At 46.5% G+C, this 25066-nt stretch overlaps 1 protein-coding gene across 3 annotated transcripts in view; it reads right to left on the reverse strand.

Moving 5' to 3' along the window:
* Positions 1–24239, reverse strand: part of Chi (LIM domain-binding protein 2 Chi) — a 54792-nt gene extending 30553 nt beyond the window's left edge. For all 3 annotated transcript variants that reach the window (XM_018030062.2, XM_018030065.2, XM_018030063.2), the window contains exon 1: positions 21862–24239. In XM_018030062.2, the coding sequence (XP_017885551.2) occupies positions 21862–22730 (869 nt within the window). In that variant the 5' untranslated portion in view covers positions 22731–24239. The remainder of the gene's footprint in view (positions 1–21861) is intronic.
* Between the last annotated feature and the right edge of the window lie 827 nt (positions 24240–25066).

The following is a 25066-nucleotide window of genomic DNA, read 5'->3' on the forward strand; positions in this document are numbered from 1 at the left end:
GTTTACGAGTAATTTGCAAAAAACTGTTTTTTCGTTTTTCGTCAATAACTCGTTAAATATTGATGCTAGCGAAAACTTTTTATATAGAAATTGTAGATCTCGTCGAGCTCTACAAGAAAGGTCTTATGGAATTTTCCCATAGGTCCAACGGTTTAGGAGTTATTGAGGAAAAACGAAATTTTTTGCCAAAAGTTGGCTATTTCGACGGTGTGACGGTCGGATTTTGTCAATGCTAATAAAATACCAAATAATCATACTTAACTCGTTAAATACTTGAGTTAGAAGAAAAATGCATAGAATCTTTCTTTGTAGAGGATGTCAGTGCTTATAACTTCTGTATAAAAAAGTTTTTACGAGCGTCAACTATTAGTAGTATATTTCCTTCTATACTTTTTAGCACGTAACTATTTATTATTAGCATTGTTCTCCCGACGTCTGATTTCTTTTTAATTATCGGAAATGCGTTTTTCTAATATACATAAACTTTTGGGATTGATTGTATAGCCAATACATCCTTAACCATACGGAGTGGCATGAATGTCTGTTGGATTTATAAACATTCCAGGACATTCCATGAAAGCATAAAATTATCTTGTCGAGTCGAAAACCAGGGGAAACAGATAGAAGAGATGCATCTGACACTCGACTTTTTTGCATGGACGATGATTCGAGGACGAAGGACGTCGTTACGCGAGGCACACCGACAATGCAACACCGAGAGAGATGCGCAGGCTTCGTTTCATGCATTATGAGAAAGGAAGCACTTCCCTCTACTAGCAGCATCCCTTATTCTCCGGGCAGCGCGGCCCCAGGCGCTTCCATAACTTCGTTCCTCTCTTCTCTGGCTCGCGCCCTTTACCCCCCCCCGTTACCCGCCGGGGCTTCTAACCCCACTCCCATGTATTTCCACGTTGGGCGCACATTTTTCCCTCTTTTTCTCGTCTCCTCACCGTTGTCTTTCCTTGCCCACGGTTCTACACCCACGCTACCTTCAACCTTTTGTATCAACCCACTTCCAGAAAGTTTACGACAAGCGTACTAATTTTCAGGTTTCCCAATTTACAAATTCTCAATACACTTCACTCAGCGCTCGTATTATTATTTTGATCAAATCGAAAAACGAACGTTTCGCTTAATTTGAATTCGTGCTTCTGCTAATTCCGTGAACGTAATATTTTTGAAACTGTGCTACGTCAGTGGGTACAGGCAAAGTTCGGAGCGTCAGTTATGTACCGGCGTTCTTCCTGTTGCTTTTACCCCTTCTCGCCAGTCTGTTTCTCCCCTTCATCCCTTTTTTGGCACCGTACGCCCGTTTTTATGGGCTACCTCGAAAGTTCGGCCCCCTCGTCTCGTCGCGTTCAATGAAACTCATGAATCGTTTTTCGGAGGGGACCGGGGGAGCAACGTTGCCGTTCAACCATAGTTACTCGTCTACTCAACCGTGAAGAGAAAATGCACTATATTATATTTCACAAGAAATATTTCTCCGCCGACTTCGCGATGTACTTAACTCGAGAAACGTACAGTGTACCTCGAAGCTTTGAATCATCTCAAACGTCGGATGGCTGCCATCCCAAACGCGACACGGCTCACTTAGAATTTCGAGGAACAGGAATAACGATGACGGGGGCGGCTGTATTTTTACAATTACACCCTTTAACGGACGAAATGTCGTAATTCAGATTCCCGACACTCTCGAAAATACCTTCGGAAGAGACGCGGCGCGTACGCTCTAAATAAACCCGAACGCTATAAAGCACAGCGTCCAAGCCGAAGAGTGGAACGTTCATTCGTCTCGTGCCAAGTTCCACCCTTGCCAGAAAGAAACAATAGCGAAGTTGATGCTCCCCTCCCTCGCCATTTTCACCGAACCCGAACGAACGAGCGTCATACCGAAGCCGCATGCCAATCATCACGCTAATTATATTTTCCACAAATATTTTCTACAGCTTCCAACAGGCCGAAGTCTGACAAATTGAAAATTATTGAGTAATGAGTTAAATAAAAGAAACTTATTCGAAATAAACTTTTATTATAACGGTTCGGAAGGACGTCTGTACTGTAAGAAATTCGCACTCGAAATGAGGAAGAGGCGGAAGAATCTACCGATCTTCAGAAAGTTTTCGAGCCTTATCAGAGAAAACCGACCCCGTACGTATTTGTAACCAAGGCCTCCAGTAATAAACAATTCTATACAACTGATTAGAATAATAGCCTCGTATTATAAAAACGCTGTGCCAAAGGTAGACTTTCATTAAAAATAAAATTCATTTTTGTCATCTGGATTTATAAATAATCCAACAAAAATGAATCAAACCTTTGCCCAAATAGTCTGTTACCTTAAAAATCAACGTTAAATGCTAACGTTAATCAAAATAAAATTTGCTAATTACAAAATCAATTGTTCGCCAATGTCTCATTAAAATACATGGTCTAAGGATCATTAAAAAATAAACAAAGGAGGAGCGAGAGCTCTGCATGGAAGATTTCCAGAGGTACGAACAGGAATTCGAAATTTCGACATCGGCAGCCGGTTCGGGAGAAGCCGGGTGCCGCGTTCAAGGCACAATGCGTGAATTTTTGGATCGCACGCGCGCCTGTGCGTTGCGTAAGCACGAAGAGTGGACCGTCATCGTCGCACCGCACCATCGTTGGCGTTCGCACGCACGTGCCTAGACCGAATTAGCCAAGACCTGATTGTGTCCCTTGACGGAAACGAATCCCTACACCTTTCTTTCATCCTTCTGTCAGCAATCGCTTTCTCTGGAGACATGCCACGCCTGCTCCAATTTTAAAAACCTCCTTAGGATGCCGTTCTTCCAATTTTCTAACACTTGACGTGTTTATGCCAAAAACATGAATCACATATGCTTCGTGGTTGTTCTGTCAACCAAGGCAAAAGATAATACACATGTCTCCGATTTCTATTTGATGAAATTTGTCTTGAAGCGAGGAATTGTTAGTGAAACGTGGTAAGACGCGAAGGAACACCTGCTGCACACGTGTTCGCGAAAGGCACGTGCCTCTCACGATCGTCTTCGTGGTGTTTGACTCTCGTCTCATGTTCCACGCCGGTGTACCACGTTCTCCGACTCGTCTTATCGCTACCGGATCGCGCTTCAATTAATTGCGAAATGTATCTTAATTATTCCAGGTCGTGCGTAAGTTCACGACCAGTCTCGCGCGACTAAAACGAGCTATTATCTTTTGACACGATTCGAAACTAACCGCGCTAACATCCTCTTGATCAACGGTGATTAGATTCCAGCATTTTCCATAAACTTTATCAACTGTACGGATAAAACACTATTGATAAGAACTTTCTTAATGAGATTGCAGTATAGTTTAAATGGTCAATCAGTGAGCTTGTAATATTGAATCGATTCCTTGGAGGAACGTCGCGGAAATTCAGCGGGGGATCTGAAAAACGTGGGATCCACCACGTGCTGGGGGCCTGGTTTACATTATCCGCGGGTAAGCGTGCCGTAGCGAGGCATGACAAGCGTGAAGAAGCGCGATCCGTTAAGGTGAGACGAGGTGTCGTCTGTCGTCTCTCAACCCCGGTGCGGCAAGCCGAGGAGACCGAGGTCTTCTCCTCGCTAGCGTTACAATATCGCGTGGCACGTGGCCCTGGCTCTTCTCATGTCACGTGCACGTCCACCCTCTGATCTCTCGCGCCGAGATTTTTTTGCACCTTCTCATAGTAAAATCGAAACCGTTACAACTACACACGAGAAGCTGATGCTGAACTCCGTTCAACGATTTCTTTAAATGAACTAACCTTTAGATTGTGAAAAAGGTTTTTGAATTAAAGTAAATTTCATTCCTAAGCAGCCGGATATCGTGAAAAGGCTACGGACATTTATGCACAATGAAATGCAAAAATATGCGGAGTTCATATGCAAATTAACGTTACTGTACTCAAATACATGGAATTTGCAATTCTTTCTGAAGATTATTTCTGAATTCCAGTTTCCATATTCTTGAAATCCGATTCTGTTATGATTCCACAGAACGGGTCGAGACGGCGGGGAGAGAGCCGGTTCCCATGGGATCGGTCACGGTGGCCAACAAATCCGTCCCGGACTAATTCTGACGCCGCGCCGGCAAAGGGCAGTGGCCTTCGATTAATTTATTTCCGCCGTGTCGCGCGGGTGGGAGAGAAGTTATGATTTAGCGAGGAATAATCGGTCGGCCGGTCGGTCGTGATCTAAAAATATAATCCTAAACGCGGTTTGATCTTCTCGGGGCAGGCGCGAGCGCCGCGATGCCAAGATAGGCAACAACTCGTCCTATTGCCTCGCTCCGAGACTGACTCTGATGAATGTCTAGAAATTTTGCGACTCGCCTGACTGGCTCCTCTGCGATCTTCGCTCGCCGTGCTATACTTTCACGATCCCGTGGAAAGCAGCCTCGCGCAGCGCTAGAAAGCGTTCACCTAGGCACACACTGATTCACGCGATTGATCAAACGCGAGAGGCAGCGATTTCATTCTCTGACATTGAATTAATCATGTTTCATCATTTTCTAAAAATATTTCATTCCGCTTCGTTTCACTCTGTGACTTATTAAAAGTTACCTGCAGATATATATTGTACAGGAAAAGAATAATTCTCGTGTTTATTCGCAACGAGGAGATTCATCGAAATTCCTGCACTATGAAGTCCGCCTTGTTAACGGAGAATGGTACACTAGGTGAATCCATTAATCTTTGTATACCTAACGAAAGTACACATGTACCTCTCGTCATGCTGTTCCGTTTTCTGATCTAGCTACCAAAATTTCCGCCGCAATTAACTCAAATCTAGTACGAAATTATCTGTTCATTAAATTCTCTAGCTCTCACGGATAAATCACGAACGAGTGAGGATAAATGAAAAATTCAATTCAATCGAACTGAATGAACGTTGAATCTTGTTCAAGGAGATTACAAGATTTCAGTGGACGATTCGCGCAATCGCGTGACATGTCGCGAGTACGCCAGGCGTGTAATCACGCACTTATGTGTACACTGTGGGCACGCTCGACAAAGGGGATTCCTGGATGAAAACCGGCGCAGCGTCACCGCTTCTAATCGGGAATCGCGGTTTCCCATCGGTGCCCCCGGGAGCCGGAGGCTATAAAATACGCGGTCATAATTCAAAGTCACTTGTAGCCGGGCTCGTGACAACCTATTGAAAGGATTGGATTTCCTGGGTGAACCTTGTGGGAAGCCTTATTAAGTTACCGGTGCCTACTTATTCGTACGCGACCGGCCGCGATAAATCACGTCTGGAACGAGCCTTTGTGGTAATTACGCGACACCCCGTATGTCGCGCAGGTGCGAACGAAAATTATAGGTAGACCACGACCGTGGACATCGTAAATAACTACCTCCCCGATATAAGGTTTCCCCGATTTAACCGATTTTCATAGAAAAGGATCTCTAGCCATGTGATGGACTTGAAACGAGGAAAATATGTAATACGGAGTCACGTACGATCTCCAAAAATAGTTACCAACCTCAGGAAGTCGGTCTTTCAGAGCCACGCACGCAGCAGCCTTCGAAAGTAGATTTCGTATCTACACTATGTCTAACTAATCGATAACCTTTCATTGCACCAACGAAATAGAGTCTCTCTCAACGAGATCATAGTTTATGTATAAAGTTTCCAAACAATAGAGATTAGGGAAAACTGGAAATAAGCTCGTGCAGAGATACACCATTATTTTCAGACACGTCGATTTTACAAAACATTAAAAACGAGTATAAGCTTGGACAACGGGTTTGAAAGCAATACGCGTAGTTATGCAGCGGTGCGGTGCGCGTAACGAGCTTGCAGGTTGCAAGATGACGCGCAACATTACACAAACGCGTTACAAGCTGAATTCGCGTAGCGGCGGCGTTGCGAGATTCGCACGGAGAAGAACTGTGGACATCATCATATCGTATCGGTGCGCGCGTTCCTCTTTGCCGGGGAATTCACGGACGTATGAGACGCATAAATTGAGCGTCCCTCTAATTTCTGCTCATGAATATTCCTTCGTTATATCAATTAAAATCGCCGCGTCGCCTGAATATTTATCACGGCCACATAAATTTATTAGAAACTGCATAATGAAGGTTGGAAAACCACGGCGATCGGTCCCCACTGGCTGCGACCTCCGCCCAGCCTTTATTTACCGTTATTACGCGTTACGAAAAATCCTGTTGCGGCTACGTTCCTTTTTTTTCGCCACCCGCTCGTATTTTAAAACGTCCAATTTTTCGCGGCTTATCGCGCGACATGTACTACGCCTTTATTTCCTTTTACGACATCTTTTCAAACGTTACTCCGTTGTGGATTAGATATCGGCTAAGTAGTTTCACCTAAAGGATATTTAGATAAAATAAAATCCCATAGAACGATTTCAATAATGAAAAACTGTACGTAACTATAATGGATGAATAATGGCCAGTTTGAAGCCGACCTTAGCTACCTATAATTTACTGACGTGCATCAAGTATTATATTTTAGAAAAATAAATTAACTTTGCAACGGTCTACGGTATTTCGTGTTACAGACTGTACGCTAGAAGCGTTACTCGTCAGATGCCTCCTCCACCAATCAACGAACATCTAACTCAACCTCGACTAATTACGCAACAACGCCTGTTCACCTGCACTACCTGTCACAACCAATTCTAGTTTCCTTTTTCCTTGCTGCGAGATCCGCGCAGCAATAATACCGCGAGACAGACAAGCTTTATTACCCACTCCGAAAGATCATCGTGATATTTGATAATAAAACTTTTTGATTGACAGCGATAGTCTGAACGTATTCTACTTGAGGCGGAATTGCTAAACGCGCGAATCTAATTCGGAACGGTGTCTCCGTTCTACGGAGATGCACCATGTACCACGAGTACCATGGAGTCTGATGAACTTTGCAACAGTTTCTAGTATTCGCATATCAAATTGGGAATATGAAATTTAGATAATCAAGAGCTAGAGCAACAATCCTACTGTAACAACCAAACTGTATTTCAGCTATCATCTATCAGAACCAGTAATTAATGATCGTAAATTCGAGATGGAAATGATGCAAGTGAGAATTGTTTGAAAAGAGAACCTCGCTAGGTTCGAATATTCAGGTCCGCGTGAAGCGTGACTAAAGCGCACATTTTATGAAAAGCCACCGACGACGTCATTATCGCTAGGCGCTGTTGTTGTCGCTCAGACTCTTTGTCATCGTTATCATTGCGCAACCCAAGACCACCGAGGACGAGCACGCGTCGTAATCGCAACGCTGCATTGGAGAACATCCAGCGTTCTCTTCAGAGTTTTGCGAGAGGACTACCTGTCGCTGGGGACGCGGGAACGGGTCGCGACCACGGGACCGCGGACAAGAAAAAAGCCGCGAAGAAAATTGGAACGTGCGGGTGGCATAGCTGGACGTCGACGTTGACGTTGACGAGCCAACGGCTGTTTGACGCCAACGACTGACAGCGATTTCGACGCCGACTCGACTCGACGCGACGCTGTCTTACTCTCTTCTCTGCCCACCGGACGCGTGCTGGTTTAACGAACCGTTTATTGCTCGTTCAACACTTTAGCTAGCTGTAACGACGAATCGATAAATTCGTTGAAACGTACCCTAGGGACATTTCTGGGGAACCGTTCCAATTCGAGACAAACGTTCTGTACAAAACGGATACTTATGATTCACGTTCATTTAGTAAAATTGATCCAGATACATTAGGTATCGTATTACACGTTAATTTGAAAATTAATATACAGTCTAATCAGATTTCAATTTGCTTCATAATTGTGAAGGCAATGTCGATGCATAATCTAAAACGCGAACGCTGTGGCAATAGAATGATTCACACTGATCTAGAGGTAAAAAAATTATCGCATGAATTTTTTATTGAATGGAGAAAATAACCTGACCTAAAGGCATTAAGTGACATTGAGTTATCAGGAAGTAAGACGACTTCCATCATCGATATCAGAGCTTGGTCTTAATTGATAAGAAACGCGAGAGGGACGGGGATAAATACGTTGTTTGTTCGAAGTACCGTGAAAATAAATAATTGTCCGCTGTCCTACTTTCAAACAGGAAATATAAAACCGATGTACACAGGTAATACCACGGTAACAAGAATCGTCGGCTTTCTACAAAAACTTGGCTGATTATCATCGGAATGAAAAAAGCTGATAAGATTTCGAGATACATGTCACGCGTAGATAACGATTAGAAAATTAATTGAAGCAGTAATGTACAAGGTATAAAAAGAAAACGATATCTTACTTATCCGCTCCAGTGGATTCAATTATAGGTTTTACTTCTCTCTGAACCCTAGCCGGATTATTTGGCGTCTTTTGTCGCGGGGACACCGATTTGTATCCCGAATTTACGAGCACCGAGACCCGAGCCAAGATGACTCGGACCGTTTGGTCGGCGTTGGTATAAATTCGAATCAAGAGAAAGGCTAAAGAAATAGGGGAACGCGTCTGACTAACTCTTGAAGATCTCCCATTCGTTCAGTATTCTACGATCATCGATCATTTCAAATTTCCATATTCAGAATTTCAATTGAAATTGGAAATCATAAGTACTGTATTCGTTCTTCTATACAGGCTAATGATAAACTCAATTTTCTTAATTTGATAAGAAGTAATATAAAAAACTGGTATAACACCAAAATAATCTCCCACATTTACGAGTGTTCTTATCACTTCGATTTCCGTTCAATATCTCTACTTAAAAAAAAATCCTACAGCCCCAAATCTAAATACATATTGATTTTCTTTTATCTATGGTTCTTTCTTAACCGTTTTACCTGTTATCAAACGATAATCTACAAGGTTCGACTCGTGACTCGATTCGACGTATCGGTTTGTCGATTCGCGTAGATTCGCAGAGGGAGTTCAGTCGGGAGTTGTTGCTCGGTAAGTTTAAATCGGGAATAGCGGGCCGGGAGGCCGTCATGCGGGAGGCGCGATGGTATTTTTATCGGGCTAAATATAGGTAAACCTCCTCTTCTATACGAAACGCCATAGCGGAGCGTGTGGAGGAACCGCAGAGGGCCGGCCCGTAACTACTCGTTAACCACGGGTACACCCCGGGGTGTCCCGCGACCGCAAAAGAGCTTCCGCGAAGAAAAAAATATGAAAAGAGGACCCGTCCGTCCGCCCCCGGGGCCGCTTGATTAATTTTTAATCGAGGGACACGCGCCGCGGTGTCGTGCACCTCTTTCACGCCTAACAGTTCATTCGATTTCATCCCCGATTTTCTTACTTATTTCACGATCATATTCAACAGTTTTTAATCTTATTTAATCTTATGCAATTTCTACGATTTATTTCTTTTAATCGTTTCTAATATATTTATAAGACTAATGATTGTAATTAGATTAATAATTGAATTATCATAGGATCATATGAAAACAGTATGTCATGTCATAAATAATAAAATGATTTTTGAAGAAGATCAATCAGTTTGAAAGATCATTTATCCTGTCCCTAATGTGTTCCTGATTCTTGTTTCACGCGTGCGTCACGATTTTTGGCTGGCGTAAACGGGCCACGGGTGTGTAATCGCACCACCATAGGGCGGTGTCCCGCGACCGCAGAAGAGCCTTCACAAAGGGTGAACGCGTGTAATCCGAGCCTCGATTCCAGCGACGGGGGTGGTCCACGTGGCGCCGCATCCCGCGATTATTGAAACTGCAATTTCTCTTCTTCCCCACTTCCTTGTTTTCAATGTTTTATTTATTTCTCTTTTATTGTTTTCGCGTTCGTTCACGCGGACATTTTATTTTTCAGCTGGTTCGCGCGCGGTATTGACACGAGTGTCCGTGATAAAAATAATTGATCGACACCATCGTTCACCTCTATCGATGATTGATAGCAAAGTGTCGTCTCCCGTTTGTTTTCCTTTCTCTTTTTCGCTTTTGTTGCCCACACACGTTTATTCTACCAACTTACAAGCTACCCGGGTGCGCCTCGGTAAATTGCGTTGCGACTAGGAAACGTGTTAAGCGATTCTTTAATTGCTCGCAGAGGTATGCATAAATTGGTGGGTGGGTTCGTTGTTAGAAAACGTCGAGGAAAGAAGCACTTTCTCTTACGAGCATGGGTGGCCAGGTGCTTTCTCGAGTTGACAACGCTATCGCTGCCAGGTTAATCGGCTGACAAAGGGTTATGTCACTACTCGTTTTACCTACACGCACGTAGTTCTTAGGCACACGCGCGAGACTTCCTGGTTCTCGTCTTTACAAACAGCTCGTCGACCTCGTCGATCTTACGACTTCGATTTTAATATCGTCCTCAAAATCACGCTGCATAATCAAGCGTAGAATAAAAAACTTACATTTGCATTCAGAAGTGACGGTAGGAATGTTGAAACGCGAATGACTCGTCCGGATCCGTGGAGGCTGGTAGGCCAGGCTCCTAGCGGTTTAATCCGCGGCGCGGCAGTCGTGCGCGCGAGTTACCGCGAAACTACGCGTAAACTTTCGTTCAACTTCTCTGTTCCACAGCCGAGGCAGCAGGCGTCTCGAATTAAGGGCGTAGACGACGGCGACGAGGACGTCGCAGCCGGGAAACTTTCACCGAGGCGAGCGCCACGCGACACACAAGCCCCGGGCTCGATATCTCGGCTCGAGTATCGGTTGCGTTTTCCCTTCGGAAAAAGTGCAACAGGTCTGAACCGATCCAACAATCTTCACGATACAAATGAGCATTCATAGAAAAATTGCGAATTATGTTAAAAAACAGATTATCAGAACTGAAAGGCGTACTACTATTTGTAAAGGATGAAACAAATTCCTATCTAGACTTCATATATCCACTAGCGACGTTATAAATATTTTATATAAAACTGTGCGAAAAGTGCAACTTTCACATCGTGTTGATGACACACTCGAAAGCAAAAGCTCCTGCTCGACTTTCTACTATCGAGGCACGATTTCAAATTCATTGAACTGACATTTGTTTTAACGAGTGAAGGAGAATCCAAAAATAGTTTTATCAATATTATTACTGCGCTCCCGTCGGTTTCGCGGTCACCAGAGATAGTCGACTTGAAGACAATTGGAACAAAATTCTTGGAATATTTTAAATACGAGAAATATCGGTTGCACCCAAGGTAGATCGACTACACACGGATACTGGTTACACCGTGTAGCAAAGAATAAAAGTAATCGATTGTTTTGAGAAAAGAAGTAGAAAATCGCGAAACCAAATACGGAACTGGGTTAGCCGAGAGCGTGCGTCTCGCTATTCTCAATTCCCTTGGGTCTCCACCTCTCTCCAATTATACTAGGTACCGCAGCTCTGTCGTCGCTCGTTTCGTAGCTCGAATATGAAACACAATAAAATCTGATTTACCGTACCGTGGGCGTCGATAGCGCTCCACTTTTCTTCTTCTTGTTCGAGAACCGAGCATCCTCGTTCGCGGTTGGCCGCGATACCAGGAGAAATCGTTGCGAACCGCAGAACGGATCTCGATTCAAGCCGATTTTTACGAAACGTAATACTATAAGAGATCAAATGTTTAAATAATTAATATTATAAATAATTCTTAGAAGCTGGTTTAAAAGCGAACATAAACGCAGAGTATAACGATTTTTATGAAACCTATGAGATCTAACGCTTGGGGATGATTATTCAACTATTTCTTTGACGCGAGATAAAGTTTTTAAGATCGATGCCTTCGGCACGACCCGATTACGTCGACCGTCGAGAGGAGGAGGAGGAGGAGGAGGAGGCGGCTGGTATCGTAGCACGAGCCAGCGTCGTTCTCTTTCTCTTAGAAGACGGCGGCGTAAAAACGCGGCCTTGCTCGGCACGCGGTACATGCGAACTCGCCCATCCGAGAGCCGAGGTTGATTCATTCCCAAGGCGCTAGAACGGAGATTGTCCGGCGAGAGAAAGAGACGAAGAATATACATATATAACGGCGCACCGCGGGAGGAGGACACGGGAAAAACGCGAACAAGGTGGAACCGTGAGGTTTCGCACCCGGAGAAAAAGATTGTTAACAAAAACTATTTACGATGAGGTCAATGAAAAAAAATATAGTTAACGATGAAGGAGATTCGTCAGATGAAAACAATGAGAGGACAGAATGCGTTTGGAATTCTTTGCGCGACGAAGGTGCAACGTCCCACGTGGTTTCCAGGAGAGAACGGTTCGAGAAGTCGCGAACAGGAAGAGAAGGTTTGCTGGTATTGCTACTGTGCGCTGACAGGACGACGAACTCGTGGCAATGGAAAACAGTGGCGTTGCTACCATACCGCTTCGTCCTTCGTCGCCGTGGAGCCGCGACTGCGCCGTTATAACTGCGGCTTGTGGTCGGAAACACGTGGGAACCTGCGGGAGAGGTGCTTCTTTTCCCTTCGAATGTATCGGCCTGTCCGTCGGCTTCCTAGTGTGAGACACACGGAACTAGCGATGGATTTTTTAACTTTCGTACGATTTCGAAATCTCTGATCAAACGGCATGGAAATAAGAAAAATTATGCACGAGATAAAAGATATCGATGAAAATTATGATCGATTTGCAATTCTCCTTGATCAATAATCAGTGATTAATGCGTATTTAATAAAGTGTTTAATAAAAACGATCTATAAATCAGGCGAGTGGTACCAAGTAAATACTAAATTCGATACAAAATAGTAAATCATGTGGAAAGAGATCGAAAAGGATGATAAAAGTTTATTAGATTCTGACGAAGCTGAATCAATTAGGAAGCTTGGTTGTACGGGACGCATGTTAGAGCCATCGCTAGGACAAGCCAGCCGTGAGACGAGGCTGTGTGCGCAACGTCCCGTGGGAATCCATACCCAAGCAACACCAAGTGCGACACAAAGGCGATCCTCCTAGCTGCCACAGGGCTGCCTTACGAATCTCTTCCGTGTTTTTCCACCCCGAAACGAGCGACTGCCGTTCCCGAAGAATCGGGGAAACCGTGGACCCACTCTCTCCGCCGCCAAGCATATGGCACAATACTGTGGACCGATTTAGAAAACTACTAGACCCTTCTCCCTTGTTTCGTAGCTATTAGAAATTCTCTCGACGAACGTAGCTTAGAATTTCGTCAATTACAAAGAACGGAATTTAGGAAGATTTCCAACAGCGGTGTTCGACTTGCGAAATCGTACAGGCGTTTACCTTTACGATGTAGTGAAAGTTTCTGTTAACCCATCCGCCACTAACACGCGTTACGACCGTTTATGCAACAAAAATTTTTGTATATCCCATTTGAAAAAAATGTAACGCGATTTATCTCGCTCGTGAAACGAAATTGAAACAAAGAGTGGAAGATGAATAGCTCGATTTAATCGTACACGACGAACGGGTTAAGGACGCGTACGAGGTACAAAGCGATTCGGGAATGTGAATGGAGGGCCGATTCGTCGCAGCCTTCGGCTACGAACGCGCCAGGGACCATTATCACGGGCGAGAGAAAAATCAGAATGAAGTCGTGGGAGTAGGGTAAGTTATCTCGGTCGTGATCTCGGCCACGTTAGCGGGATTAGTCCTCGGTAGGTGATCGCAGCAAGACGCATCGCGAGACGTGTCGACTACTCGAAACTGGTTCCCAAAAGGTGTACCATGCACGCGAGACAGCGTACAGTCGCAGACAAAACCAGTCATGACTCAATACCAAACGATTTTTCAATGAAAAAAAGAGGATACAAAAACAGGTTTCCTCATTAAACTGAACTTGAATATAATGAGTCAATAAAAACTAATTTTATCAAAGGATGCCTTATATGAAATTTTCATTCCGTCCAGCTTATTAAATTCATTTTTTGTATTTTAACAAATCAAAATTTAATTACATTTTTTTACTAACTCACGGTACACATGCAGCTTGTATCGTTAAGAGAATGAGAAGTTAGTGGCACACCCACGGTAGCGTGCATCCGCGGGTAGAAGAGGTCAAATAAATCCGGATTAAGTTGCGAACCACAACCCTTGTGACAAAGATCCGCGGCACGTGTAGACTGATATAAGCCCCGAGGTCTCGTTTATTTCATATTATGCATATTAATTTCCCTTTTCCACCAGTTCTGACCCAGAGAACGTGCAAGAAACGAACTCGCGCCGGGGCAGCTGGGACACACACTTACATTTGTAACTGATTAAACGGTGTTAACCTTCCGGTGACGCAACGTCGGATGTCGATGTTACGTCAATCGGAATTTAAATTTCTATACTGCCCGGAGATTGATGCCTGTCCGCTTGCTCTTATCTCCAAGATACGCACACGTTTCGTACGTAACGAAGGAAACAGAATTCTGTGTCCCTTCTTATCTAGCTTGACAATGTAAGATAGAAATTGCGCATGGGTTTGAATTTCATTGTAGAAATTCTACAAAAGCAGAAACTCATATTTGAATTGCAATTTGTTTTTCAATTAACATAGAACACTGGAAATGTTACATAATGCTTATTTCAACGCTTCAAAGGCTTAATGAATCGGAGAGGTGATTCTTATGTCAAGTAGATCTGTAATTGCCTTGACAGCATAAAATAGAAATTCCACACGGAATTCAATTTCGTTGTAGAAATTGTACCAAGCAGAGCTCGTATTTGAATTGCGATTCGCTCTCTGTTAACACAGAATGTTTAAAGCCTCACTCGATGCGCATTTCAATTTTTAATAAGCTACCAAATGAATTGGAAAGATAATTCTTGTTACATGAAGTAGATCTTTAGAGGAACCGAGGGGGGGGTGAGAATCAGGGGGTTGATGCGGTCTTTATAGATGGGAGGGATTAACGTTGTCAGGAAGACGTTTCGAGATGGGTTTCCGAAGCTTCCTGCGGCTTCGAAGGGCTCGTTCGAGAGAACTGCTTGACGACGAGCCACGCGACGTACCTTTCAAGGTGAGCGGGATTCGTCTTTCGAAAAAAAACCACCGGGAATAAAGTGGAGGTGCTCTTTCTCCTTCCATCTTCCACGGTTCCAGCTCTTTTCACCGTGTACGCTCCGAGGGCAGAGTTGCCGTGCATGCACCGCGTATCACCATAAAACGCGGGAAACTCGACGAATCAAAACTCTCTAACGCGTAGTAAACTGTAAAAGGCGGAGTGGCAAATCGTGAGAAATCAAACTCTCTTTATCCCTTGAACAATAGTTGATCATGAATAACAGCTCAGAGTAGGAATTCCATGAGAGCCGTAGCTAGAATCTTTAGCCAAATTCCGAAAACGAAGCGGAAGCTTCGGGCGACCATGACCTTCCTCATCCGCGGGTCCACTTCGCGGTCTGAATTGCGGTAAAAAAAGGGATCCCAGTGGGGTCCAAAGGTCCGAAGGACCTGGAAACCAGACCCTCTCTGGAGTAAGGAACTGGTCCGGCGACATTTCCCGCGTCTCGCAAGGTGCCGGCAATTTCTCCAGGATTCCGCTTTCCTCACGGGAGTCCTCGGTCCTGCTCTCGCGCGCGCTACCATCTCGTTCCCTTCGAAAGTTGCACGCGCACTTCTCGCACGCGAGTTCGTCTACGTCGGCGTGCACGTATAGAATCGAAGAAAGAGGAGGCGAGAGGTAGAGGCGCAGAGTCCAACGCGACGGAGGAGGAAGGAGTCAGAGAGCTTGAGGTATATACGTAAGACGCCTGGCTGGCGTGTTCGCGGGGCGAAGAGGCGAGTATCGCAGGAGGAAGGGAGGCAGAGGCGAGTCGGTGGCGGCTGAGAGCGACGGGGGAGGCGGGGGAGGCTGAACGAGGGAGCAGGAAGGCGAGGGAGGAGAGAGAGGTCTCGAGGAGGCGGCCTTGAGAACGCGGAGAGAGCAGAGCGCGCGCGAGTCGAAGAAGAAGAAGAGGACGACCACGACGACGACGACGGCGACGACGACGACGAAGCAGAAGAAGAGGAGAGAAAGAGAGAGAAGAGGAGAGGAGAGACCAGCCGAGCCAACTCCAACGCCAACGAACTGCTTCACTGGCAAATCACTCGCGGTTCTCATCCCGTGGTTCGATTCTTCATCCGTGAATTAATGAACCGAGGACGCATAGGAGCGCCGGTCTCAACTTCGGTTCGTACACGCGGGACGCTAAGAAAAATCTGACACACTTTTCGAGGATCAATTCTATAAAATAGTTGAGGAACAAGAGTACTAGAAGAGTACTAGTTGAGGAACAAGAGTACTGAAGCTTTGTCGAGAGCCACCAGCATGATATCCCTCCTACCGAATCTCAGCTCTCCACCCGCACTGTTAAGCCAGTTATAGACCAAACATGATTCATATGTTGTTTATACATTCGACTTTCTGCTAATGGAAACCTTCGAGCAACGTACTTCGCTATGGATCAGTAGATCAGTTCTCAGATGATCGATCGTTCACAGAATCTGCGAACTCGTCAACCCTCATTCAACAGATCTCGACGTAACGCGATTTGACGCATGTACGACGTACAGCACACGCCGAAGAGATTATGCAACGCGGTGACGTAAGAACAAAACCGGGATCCAGAAGCGGATATTTGTCTTGCTCCGATTCCACAGGATTCTTTTCTGTATGTACGCCGAAGTGATCGTACCACGTCCGACGACGAGGGGGAACGAACGGGCTAAATTTAATAGCGAGCACACAATCATTTTCGGTATACGACCTTGCCGCGTTTGATCGAACTAAAAACGAAACTCTAGGCGAGAGATTTCCGGAATAATCTGGCAATCGCCGCGGCAATGACGAGTGGAGAAAGGGATCCGAATTCGGATCCTGGCAAACGGCGTTGGCGTACCGTGTCTTTTTTAGTTAAAAGATCGCTGGAGGATATCGTAAACATAGCGATTCTAAAGATACTCCTTTTTCCTCGAGACCGATTACAACGCGGCGGAGGTGGGAAGAACGTGTATCGCGGCACGCGTGGCGATCAAAACAGCGTTTTATGTAACGAATAGGAACTATTTAAAAAAAGTGAGGATAATATTTCCTTCGATTACGCCACATTTTAGTAAACCATTATTTACGGTAATTCACCGCGCGCCTTCTAATGAGTTACCGGAACTGATAACCCATGAAATTATACTTAAACACCAAAACAGACGATACGTGACATAAATTGTCTCATTACCGATACAAAATTCGTATCTATACGCCTTGAATTAACGAAGTCACCTTCTATTTTAGAGTTAACAAAACAACTTAAATGAATAACCATCGAACTTGTCGTACAACTAGGATCAGATTCTGCGAGGTATAAAATTAAGTTCGTTCATTGAATGAACCCAAAGAAATAGACACCGAGTGAATATTTTATAGACTTCTCGCTGACACCCAGTTGTTCTCTTTCAAGAAATCGGGTAAGTTAAGTTGAGAACCGCCGTGGTTGTGAGTGTGCGCGGCACAGGTAGGTCGGGTTGAACCCACAGCTCTCTACGGAATATACAGACACTTGGCGAGATTCGCGAGGTCACGTGCTGCATTTGGACAGGCAGCGCTAATTTCATTATTTATAGCCGAAGCTTTCGATTTGCCGATCGGCCATTACTTCCCGACAACGAGGACGGACCGGTAGCCGTGTGCTTCTCGACTCGATCCCCTCAACGGCGAACCGATCCGCAGCGCATCCGGCTGAAATAGACGCGACCGCGGTAAAAATAAAATGCACGAAAACACGAGGAAGCAACAAGCGTTCGAATAATTCCTAACTTTCGATTTCGCCGGCTCTGACAGAGTCAGAAATTTTCCTTCGAACCCCTGGCCTTTCACAATAAAGAGATTCGAGGGAGCGAACGGTTCGGAAACAGGTAGGAAATACAGGTCTCCGTTGGGTCTGAATTAGTCACGGTATAGATGATATTTCGTACGAGAATCAGACAAAGTTTCTTTTTATCGTTGTTTTCGAGAGTGCAGCAGATGTTCCACGGTTGAACAGCAGCGTTACTTTTCCTATAAGTCTTAAACGCCGTATCTATAATAACGAGCGCCAAGTTCTCTTCTACAGACCTACACGGAGTACGTGATTGATCGTTTCGATTCTGATCGTACGACACGGAATCGGAAGATATCGGAGCGAGTGGACCTGCTTATCAAACCGCGGAGATACTTATCTGAAACCAGCTGTTAACACCTCGACCACCAGCGTGTGCAACTTTTCGAGTGGATACGCGCAGCGAATCCGCTTTCAATTAACCATGTCCGAACGATCGGACTAGTCGGGTAATCCTGACGAACGACGCTCGGTTACGAAGCGAAGGAGCGGAATGTATAAACACAGCGTAGATAAGGAATCGGGTCAATTATCTTCGAATCCGCTCGTTTCGAGATAACCGGCCCGTTTATCGAGCTATGAAATTGTTATCGCCGACGATCCGCTATAGCTTCGACGGTAACCAATTTTGGTACTGTCAACGATCAAGTTTTCTAACCATAAAACCGTCAAATAATCATGCATACAATATCAATAGATTGATGTTCAGTTATATATGATTGGGATTTTATGGGTTCACGAAAAATTTTAAACGGCTAAAATAAATCTCCCTCTAGATTTCATTCTCTTAATTGGCATCACAAGTTTCATTTTGTAAAAGAATGTCTGCAGTGTATTGATAATAGTTGGTATTCGTGCTTACGATTCAATGAACACTGTTCTGCGACGAACAAATTAGCCGAAGCAAGAAGTAGCAGGTAGCCATACATAATTATGCTCAAACTGCGTAGTAAAAATGAAAAGAAGTAGAAAATCGCGATTAGGGACGACTTATGAACGTCGATGGGCTTTTGGCAAATCGCACCTGTCCGGTGGAACACCTGTATCGGCGTTCCTAGGTAAAACCATGACTCAAGGAGGCCATTCTCGTGCTCATTGTCACCTCGTCAGCCTTCTTGCGTTCCGTTCACCCTCGCGGCACTTGTTTTCTATACTCTATTCTGTTCTCCGGCGTACGCACAGCGGAGGCTGCCCGGACGCGTATACCTGAACCAGGATTAGGCTTATCTGTTTCCTGGGCCGGTCTTTGAAAGTAATTGGAAGGGACGGAAGATGCTACCGCGTGAATGATTGAGCGCGGCAGGGTTAATCGAGTGCGTGGAAAAGCTTGATGCATTTGATAGAGCCGGCCTTGCCATAAGCGCGAAAGGGGGCGGGCGGCCAGGAAGAGGAGGAGAATTAGATTGGATCGGTGCGCGCCTTCGCGGTCTGATAAACTTTGCTCGTTTTGGGACAGCCGATCCGATTCAATAATTCTCGAGGAGTTAGTGGGAAGGCGCTTATCGGTGCCTCGCCGCTTAAACGAAGTGCTCGGCCGGGCTTCATTTTTTAGATACGTGCTTCTAAAAATATTATTTTCAATATCGATCAACCTTGAAAATGAATTTTTCAATATTAATTAGAAGAAATACCAACAGATTCGCGCTCGTACAGATTTATAGATCATTTCACGCGCGCAAACGCACGTGCATTCCACTTTTCAAGGCTCGCCTTGAACCTGCCCGGCCGCCGCACGAACAGTTTCACGTGAAACTGGAACCGAGCGACGATACGGCTTGATACGCTACCTGCACACACGGCTTTATGCACTCAGCCCGGTATCTTCTCGCGTGCCTCTACCGTGCTGCGCTCGTGAACCGACCCTTTCCTCTTTCTATGCCATGCTATTTCCCCTTGCCGTTCAACGATTCACTCAAGCCCGCGAAACACGTCTCGGTACGAAACATATATGTTTCGGTACAAGTTTAATCGACAGAATTATTAAAGAATATTTTTCATTCGGTAGTAGAAAATTGTTTTACGAAATAAAATGAGGCAGGGCTTCGGAAGAATTTTTGCTGCGAAAAATGTGAATGGGATTGTCGTAGTAATTCGGAACAAACCAAGGTGCCGATTCAGTTTGTCGCGAAGCGATCAAGGTCCTTCTTATCCTACCGAGAGGCCGCGATAAGATAAGCCCCGACGACGACGTTCGACTTCCGATAGCGCTGGAAACTCTCTGTTCGTTCTCTCCTAGTTTTCGCTAGTTCTCTACAATTTATTTCAAAGAGGAATCGAACCCTTGGTTAGGAAGGTATTCTAAAACCGGACTTAATACTGATCTACCAAGATTCACGAGTGAGATTTTAGGAGAGGAATATAAAAGACGAGATCCTCTCCATCGTTTTGCATTTCGAATCGGAGAAAAACGACTCTCCCAGAATTCCATCGACCGAGGTTCGGTGTCCTTCGGGATTCGAGATATACGAAAACGGTCGCGGCTGTTGAACGAAGTGGCACGTAGTTGGTGCGAATGTATCAGCGTGGAACGCTTATGTTAATGAGCCCGCGCGATTACCAGACGGGGCCAGCGAACAGGGAGATGATGTCGAGCCGATAGAGACGTCCAGACCGGATGCAAGGAAGGTCGAAGGAGAAAAGGGAACCGGATAATCGTCACCGTAGCTAGCGTACCGGTCGCTCGTCCGGTGGCTATCGGTTCTCCGCGGACGAAAGAAGGAAGGAAGTCGCGTTTTGCACGCGTACACCTGCGCGAAAAAGGGGCGCCTCCCACCTGCGGGCCACCTGAACCTGCGGATGGAAACCGCGTCCCCGGACACTCTCTGGGCACCTGACTCGCGACCATGCTCGGCTTGTTCAACGTAATTGGCCAGAGCAACATCGATCAACGTTCACCTGATCGCTCGACAGAAGTTTCATGCCTGATCACATTCTTCACAACTTCGTTAAGCGAACAAGGAACGTGTACCACGTGTTCATTTTTTAACATCGTACGGGGAAATTATAAACTGTTACGAAAAAGAAAGTGGAACGACAATTGTTGAAGAAACAGTAATGAATATCATTAAATTATCAAAATGAAGTAACGTGTACTGAGAAACTGGAACGAGCAAGATAGTAGCGTGATGATAGGCAGTGTCGGCGAAAGATCAGATTTTTCGGTTGTTCTCTGTATTCACTCGCAGCGAAACATTTTCGAGAGGTACGTTCGAGCGCGCAACGGTCACCAGGAAGATCCTGCTCGAGCTATGATAACGGATTCTCCAGGTATACTGTTACTACGCCCGAGAGAGCGTAGTTACTACCGAGAGACTGCCGAACGATTGGCACGGAACGGAGCACGTCCAGCCATAAAAGAATCCGGTGAACAATTATTTATTTTAAATCCGATACAGATCTCGTTTTTATTCCCAGCCATTTCCTATCATTACATAATCATTTTAAGCAGTATTGTATAGCAGTTTCAAATGAAGAAAAGACGTAAATGTCGAATCTTCATATTTAAATGTATTACGTCGTTATCCTTCGAAATCGAGGATCACAGCAGCCGAGAGGGCATCGCGTTCCGCACGGAATTCACTTCGGCCACGCGATATCCAACCCCTTTCAGGAAGTTCGCGTGACGAGAGCCACCGATCGGTAGAGTACGATTTCGCGTGACGAAAAATTGTTACAGCCCGATGTAACGACAGATTACTTATTTATATCGCACCCTAATCGCGACAAGATTGATCCCCTTTCCGGCGAATTTTCTAATGCGTTAAGAGACCTGTCGTGGCCGTATCCGATGGGAATTCATTATCGCGGTTGAATTCAATAGGAAAAGTGCGAAAAAAATCATAAGCAAATCGAGCGAGCTCCGGAGGACTTTGTACTGAATACAAAAGTAGGAAGCTGCACGCATATTATACAATTTGCATGAGTCACAGTTCAAACCCGTGCGCATAAATAAGTAATCGAGCCGATGGGGAAACCTACCTAACGACGAAAGTACAGCGTTGATGAAATAGTTGAAGGGAAAAATTGGAATGAGAGAAGCATCGCGCGACCCACCAACAGAAGCTATGTATTGTACAGTCGAGAGACTGTCCGCTTTAACGTTCTTATCCTTAGAACCATTGCCAAGGATTCCATCAGTAAAGTAGAACTGTCGGTCGATTTACCTGAAGTAGTGCGATCCGAACGGAGAACAATAGAAAGGGTCATTGTGCATGTGCGGTTGTCCAGGTACTCCAGGTCCTTGAGGATGACCGTGAGGACCCATCGGCCCTGTAGGTCCAGGGCCGCACATCCCAGGTGCGCCTTGGGGTTGCATGCCGGCCGGGCCCATCATGCCCGCGCCCGGGCCCATCGGATGGGGTCCAGGGTGGTGTGGCGAACCGACCATGTGCGGGCCAGGATGGTGAGGGTGAGGCGAGGGTCCGCCGCCACCCATGTGCGGGTGGGGCGCATGAGGTGAACCGCTCATCATTCCGTGGGGCGGCATCGGGTGCGGACTGGGAGACGCTCCGTTCAAGTGAGGTCCGCCGGTGACGCCGGCATGCGGCGTCGGCGGACCACCGTGAGTTGGTGTGGTCGCCGGCTGAGGCGGCGGTAAGCTAGGCGGCCCCGTGGGTCCAGTGGCCGCAAGCGGCGGCAGCGGTCCGTTCGCCATGTTGTTGAGTTGCGTGAGCGAGGCCGCTGCCGACGCCATCGCTTGCAACGGATTCGTGGCGCCGCTCGTTGTGCTGATGCCTAGACCCTGGTTGTTAGTGCTCACGCCGACTAAGTTGCTAGTGTTGAGACCTTGATTCCCGGTGTTACCGTTCGTATTGCCGTTGCTCCCGGCGCCAGCGGTGTTGTTCGTGTTGCTCACACCGCCGCCCAGCGATTGTAGCGAGGGCGGCAGCGGCGGCGAGCCGGCGGGGGGCGCTGCCGGGCCCCCGAGGCACCGGCCCGACGGACCGGGGGCGGTTACGCTGCTGGGCGCTACCGGCACGCCGGCGTGCAGTGGTATTCCACCTGGGGGGCGCTGTGCCACCCTCACCGGCATCACTCCCCCCTCCACGACGCTCTTCACCCTCTCCTCGAACTACCGCCGGCCTGGTGACTGGGGGTACGAGCGCGGGAATCTCTCGATCCGAACTTTCGTCGAGCTTTCCCCTCTTCCTCGATACTCCGATCCGTCGACGCTTCTATTCTCAGTCGTTGTCTTATTCCATATATTGCACTGTCTTCTCACTATCTATATACAATATATTTTTATGTTCCGTTAAACGTCGACGATTACTGTCGATCCCTTAGAGCGAACGATCAATCCGAAATCGCAGCGGTTGACTCGCGTCTCTTCGATAAAAGTCGTATCTCATTTAGTAGCTCATCGATCACGGTGAGTAATCACTGCGCGCGGGTTTCTCCGTGGGCAAGGGGATCACTACACTTCACGATATACTTTCCCAGCGTAAACGCGAGCAACCACGTGTCCTCGGCACACGCGCTTCGGACGGAACGGACGCACACGCGTACTCGTGCAATATCCAAGAAGTTCCACGATACGCCCGCAACGGTCTAGCGCGGGACACCGTACCAACATTATCGAAAAATCTTACTACTACTGAGGCGGTTAACGTTCTAACCGACTTTTAATTCCATACACAGGACGACGCTTGCCACCTGTTTACATCTATATCATCACTTATCAAGGTATAATTTCACAACCCTGTGGACAAAATTTCCTAAACACCAACGAAGTTACGAAGTACACTTGACGATCACCGACACTCTTCGCTGCTCCAACCGTGTTGGTGCACACTCTTGTTTATTCCTTTACCTAAAACCTCGGACCGTGGTCACCGTTTCACTCGACTAGCTACGTGTGTACGTGATCCAAGTTAGCAGGTAGCGAGGCATCCGCGGGGGCACGTGGCCGTCACGTCGTCGGCGTCGCGGTGCGCACCTACGTCGCGGACCAGCACACCTCGTCTCCCGCCCATCATGCCGGCCTTCCACTTCTTCCTCTCCACACCGCTTTCTTCTGGCGAACGACGCACGCCGGCGATCCTCCCGCGGGAAACTCTTATCATCCCGGTTACAGGCGGACTCAGTCGCCGCTAGGCGATCCAAACGCCAAGTCCGCTCGACCACGCTGCTCCACTAGCTGGCCGCGTTTCCGCATAGTCCGCGACGACTTATTACTCGTTTACGCTCGACTTCGAAATCCTTGCGACTCCCTCGATACTCTGCTCCGGTTCTAACGAGGATAGTACGAGGGAGAGAGAGAAGGACCGGGCTCGATCGACCACCGAACTGCAGCGCGAGATACGATCCACACACTTTTGAAAAACACACTACGCGCGGTCACCAAACGCGTAACTGATAAAGAGGCGAAGGTAAAACGTCGAGAAAAGGAGAGAGAGAGAGAAAGAGAGAGAGAGATAAACAGAGAGAAAAACACGTACGCGGGAGAACGCGCGTTGCGTGTCACAAAGGCAACGAAGCGACACCGTCCGCGAACGGTCGTACACTCGACGAGAGCAATCGTATTACTGCGGAGCGGCAGGCGTAGTGGCGCTACCATCGAGCTTTCGAGGACAGAAAAGCATTATAACTTGGTGGGGGCGAGCCACGCGAGGACATGGGGTGGGGGCTTGGGTGAACCGTAGCTCTGTAGCCTCGGCGAAAGGAATCGTCGGAAGGGAGCAGGCTCACGCACCTCGCTAAGGGTGGGGAGCCACGTGAGTTGCCCGATGCCCGGTGTCCACGCAACCCGGCGTGGGACTTGCGTTACCTCGGTTTGCCACCCCTGCACCGGGCAACCCTTTGCTTCCACGATTTTTTAGATCTCTCGGTTCTCTGCGCATTCTACATTCCCTAAACGATTAAAACTTCACAGACTCATTAATTAACAATTTTAAATATGAATTAGTCATCACTGTTAAATAAATAATATAAATATTTCTTGTATATGTAATTCTGATAATTCGAATGATGTACAATTGTATAAGACCGGAATAGGTTTGGTAAACAATCGGTCAAATACTGGGAAGCCGCACCTTTGTCGAAAGTTTATTGGCAGGCAGAGTTGGAAGAGTTTCACTTTCCTCGGGATCAAAGTCCGGCGACCGGTCCTGAAGGAAACCGGGGATTGATTCCGTTAAGATCACAGAGAAGCCCAGAAATCCGATTTATCGCGTTCGGGGTCAAGTTGAACACATTTGTACGGCGTGATGAAGAAGAATGGTCTTCCACCTTGACGCGCGGCGCGTGCGAAAACGACCATAGCGCGTTCCCTGTTCGTCGGACACTTGGCTTCCCTCTCATCCCTCCGTGTTCCTGCATTTTTTATGGGAACACTCCTTTTCTCGCTTATTTCAGGACTTTACGAGTAAA

The sequence above is a fragment of the Ceratina calcarata genome, unplaced genomic scaffold, assembly GCF_001652005.2.
Source record: "Ceratina calcarata isolate Rehan_Ccalc_2016 unplaced genomic scaffold, ASM165200v1 scaffold514.2, whole genome shotgun sequence".
In the NCBI taxonomy this organism is placed as follows: domain Eukaryota; kingdom Metazoa; phylum Arthropoda; class Insecta; order Hymenoptera; family Apidae; genus Ceratina; species Ceratina calcarata.